This window comes from Gavialis gangeticus, unplaced genomic scaffold, assembly GCF_001723915.1.
Source record: "Gavialis gangeticus isolate Ggan-Ray unplaced genomic scaffold, GavGan_comp1, whole genome shotgun sequence".
Taxonomy (NCBI): domain Eukaryota; kingdom Metazoa; phylum Chordata; order Crocodylia; family Gavialidae; genus Gavialis; species Gavialis gangeticus.
This window is the reverse complement of record NW_017729026.1, coordinates 17257526-17261381: the sequence shown is the minus strand read 5'-3', so window position 1 is coordinate 17261381 and position 3856 is coordinate 17257526. Positions and strand designations below refer to the sequence as shown.

The 3856-nt window shown below is 41.2% G+C and overlaps 1 protein-coding gene across 5 annotated transcripts in view; it reads right to left on the bottom strand.

Annotated features, from left to right (window-relative positions):
* Positions 1 to 3856, bottom strand: part of FAM184A (family with sequence similarity 184 member A) — a 265054-nt gene that overhangs the window by 50458 nt on the left and 210740 nt on the right. For 4 of the 5 annotated variants that reach the window (XR_002097914.1, XM_019520036.1, XM_019520038.1 and 1 more), the window contains exons 13-14: positions 1343 to 1527; positions 536 to 682 (exon numbers count right to left, since the gene is read on the bottom strand). Coding sequence is in view for 4 of the 5 variants with exons in the window: in XM_019520036.1 (XP_019375581.1) it covers positions 536 to 682; positions 1343 to 1527 (332 nt within the window). In the remaining variant the exon portion in view is untranslated. The remainder of the gene's footprint in view (positions 1 to 535; positions 683 to 1342; positions 1528 to 3856) is intronic. The other variant, XM_019520035.1, reaches the window with a different exon arrangement.

Genomic DNA, 3856 nt, shown 5'->3' with positions numbered 1-3856 from the left:
CAGCTGGAGGCAGCTGTCAGCTGCCTGTTTAGTTTATGGCCAAATCTCTGACTCGCCTAATCTTTTCTGAATAGATTGGGATATTTAGAATCAATTTGGAGCTTTAACTTGGTTTCCTGATTCGATTCAGATTTGGATATTTGGCCCATGAATTGGGCTGAATCTCCTCTGAAATGAGTCAGCTACCGAAGCTTCGCACAGCCCTAATACTGAGAAAGTGAAACATGTCCTGTCTTTTGTATAAAAGGACAAGTAATATGTTCCCTCCAAATTATTAAGAACTAAAAATATTTTTGTTGCCTTTTCTACTCTTTATCTTTGGGCCTAATGCTATAAAAATTTATCTAAAAAATTCCAGTGAAGTCTGTGTGAATGTCTGGTGTGCCAAGAATATTGGATTAAGCAATGTATTTGAGTGTGGTATTTGTGTGCGTCTTTCCAAGTACCTCCAACAACTTACTGGACACTATAATGAATTACTCTTCACTCAAACTCAGCCATATATGAATTTTTTTTTTAATGCAACAGAACTTACGAAATTTGTAAAGCTGAATTAATTTCCTTGAGCAGCTCTTGGGTCTTATTAAAATCTGCCAGCATACTTTGTTTCTCTCTGATGTGGTCTGCTGTCAAGACATCCAGTTCTTTCTCATGTTTCTTGCTTAAATCTTGCTCATGCATCCTGTTTAATTTATTTTTTGTTAAAAAAAAGTTATTCTAACATTAGTCTGTTTTGTTTGTCATGATTTTCTGCCAGGTTCGTAATGACTTTTTGCACAATACCAAACAACACTGAATGGAATTACTGAATCAACAAATCCTATTGCTTAATTTTCTCTAATCTTCTAGTTTATTTCATGGAAAAGCCATCTCCTTTAATGCTTTTTGAAATAAATAAAAACCAATGAATTTTTAAACAATACTTAGGAAAATTTTAATTAACATAAGCAAAATGTTTTGAAATCACAGCTGACTAATACTAACTTACTTTACTATACATCAGGAGTGGGCAATTATTTTGGGCGGAGGGCTGCTTACTGAGTTTTGGCGAGCCATTGAGGGCCACATTACAGGCAGCCAGGAGTAGATAAATATTAATTTTCTAAATTTTATAGGGGCTCCACGGGCTGGATAGAATGGCCTGGTGGGCCACATCTGGCCTGCGGGCCACATTTTGCCCACTCCTGCTATACACGGTACTAGCATTTTCTATCAGAGGGCAAATCATACTGTTACATGACTAAATACCTAACAAGACAAAGAGGCAAGTATCTCTCATAAACAGCAGTCACTGAGATTAGTAACAAAAAAAATTTTAGTTTATAGTAGGAAAAATTCATACCTGATCTGTTGGTTGGATTCACTGCGTATTCTAAGAACTTCTTTCCCCTTAAACTCCAGTTCCTTGGTCAGGGCACTTATATTCTCATGAAGATTAAGAATCTCTTTATCCAGTTCAGCTATATGATGATCTCGGTGTCTCAGCTCATCCTGTAGATCTGATATTCGGCACAAAAATTCCTTTTCCTGTCAGACAAGCAACAAGTATAAAGGATACTTTAATGGATTCCTCTTCCAGATGTACAGTACTTACTTGTGGGAGATCATAATATACCCTACTTTTTCTATCTTATTATGATTTTTCTTTATTACCCATTACCAGTGTTTAAGTAATAAGTGCAAGGGTACAGCATTATTATCCAAATACTGATAAACAAAATAAGACAGAAGATCAAGACCATTTTTTCATTGTGTGAACCAGGGGTCCAAATCAAGAGCTTAGTTTCATTATGCTGATCACAGTACAAATATGCACAAAGAGCTTAAAATTTAAGCAGCAAAGTGATTAATGAAGGGTAACAGTAACAGAAAGGAAGGTTTAAAAAGTATTCTCTCTCCAACATGTCATCACGCATTACAGTTAACATGTCTCAATACTTCTTAAAGAGTTTACTAATAAGAGATATTGTCCAGTCCAAGACATACTCTGCATGTATTCCTTCCCAAACTGGAAACAGAATAGTACCAATAAAAACTCTGCCTCATCCTGCTTTATTCAGGGGCAAGCTGCTCTGATTGAACTTCCACATACTGCAGGATAGGAATGGACACATGACTGAGTTCTGCAAAACAGCTGATACGAAGTAAATCCCCTCCCCACCTTTTATCTTGGTATAATTTGTCTGTCCATAAACTTAGAGATGGATCCTGATCCAGAGCCATGTCACTGCAGTTTAGGGCACTTAACACATTTTGAGATAGTGTAGCCTGTACTTGGCTACAGTGTGTGCTCAGTAGGATGTGCTCTGCCTGGGCAGCTGCCCAAAGTGAAGAGAACTGCACAGGCACATGTGTAATGTTTTCTATCTACCTTACAGTCCATTCATCCAATCCAGACTTCCTTAGCTCACTTGCAAGAATGTTATCAGTCATATCAAAAGCCTTGCTAAAGTCAAGGTATATCACATCCACTGGTCTCCCTGCATCCACAGAGCCATCCATCTCATCATAGAAGGCAATCAGGTTGGTCAGGCATGACTGCCATTTGTGAATCCATGCTGACGGTTCCTAATCACCTTCTTCTCCAAGTGCTTAGAAAAGGATTCCTTGAGGATTTGCTCCATGATTTTTCCAGGGACTGAGGTGAGGCTGACCAGTCTGTAGTTCCCTGGATGCTTCTTCTTCCCTTTCTTAAAGATGGACACTATATTTACCTTTCTCCAATCATTCGAGACCTTTGCTAATCGCCAAGAGTTTTCAAAGATGATGGCCAGTGGCTCTGCAATCACACTGGCCAACTCCCTCAGCACCCTCAGGTGCATCCCATCTGGCCCCATGGACTTGTACATGTCCAGCTTTTCTAGATAGTTCCTAACCTGTTCTTTTGCCATTGTTGGCTGCTCACCTCCCCCCAGACTGTGCTGCTCAGTGCAGTAGTCTGGGAGCCTGCCTTGTCTGGAAGACTGAGGTGAAAACGTCATTGAGCACTTCAGCCTTTTCTGCATCTTCTGTCACTAGGTTGGTCTCCCTCATTCAATAAGGGACCCACACTTTCCTTGATCATCCTCTTGTTACTGACATACTTGTAGAAACCCTTCTTGTTACCCTTCATGTTCCTTGCTAGCTGCAACCCCAATTGTTGCAAGGCAAGGCTTTGGCCTTCCTGATTTCATCCCTGCATGCCCAAGCAATGTCCTTATACTCTTCCCTAGTTGTTTGTCCAGGTTTCAACTTCTTATAAGCTTCTTTTTTGTGTTTTGGTTTCCTGAAGAGTTAGTTCCCTGCCAAGCCAAGATGGTCTTCTGCCATATTTGCTAGCGTTCCTGCACATCAGGATGGTTTGTTCCTGCACCCTCAGTAAGGCTTCTTTCAAGTACAGTCAGGTCTCCTGGACTCCTCTCTCACTCAGACTGGCCTCAAAGGGAATTATGCTCATCAGTTCCCTGAGAAGTGGTGCTTTACTTTAAACTGGGTGCACTCCTGTGCTGAGCCCAGTGCATGCCCAGAAGAGGCAGCATGTTAGTTAGATCTGGCTCACCTGATGTTTGTATAAATTGGGCACTTTAGGTGACTGAGTCAGCTATAGCTAAAAGGGCCAAAAAGCCCCGCTGAAGTGCCTGATCTATATAGGTACTGCAGAGGCAGGTCCTACAGTTGGCAGGAGCAAGGGGTAGGGGGTCAAGTGATTTAACTCTCTCGCTGTCTGTTTCCCTACCATGTTCCCTCCTGCCACTGTTGCAGCAGAGGGATGAATTTAAGATAGTTTCATAGTTGGTACGGGCAGAAGGGACCTGAGCAGATCATCCAGTCCGACTCCCTGCCATGGCAGGAAAGAGTACTGGGCTCAAACAACCCC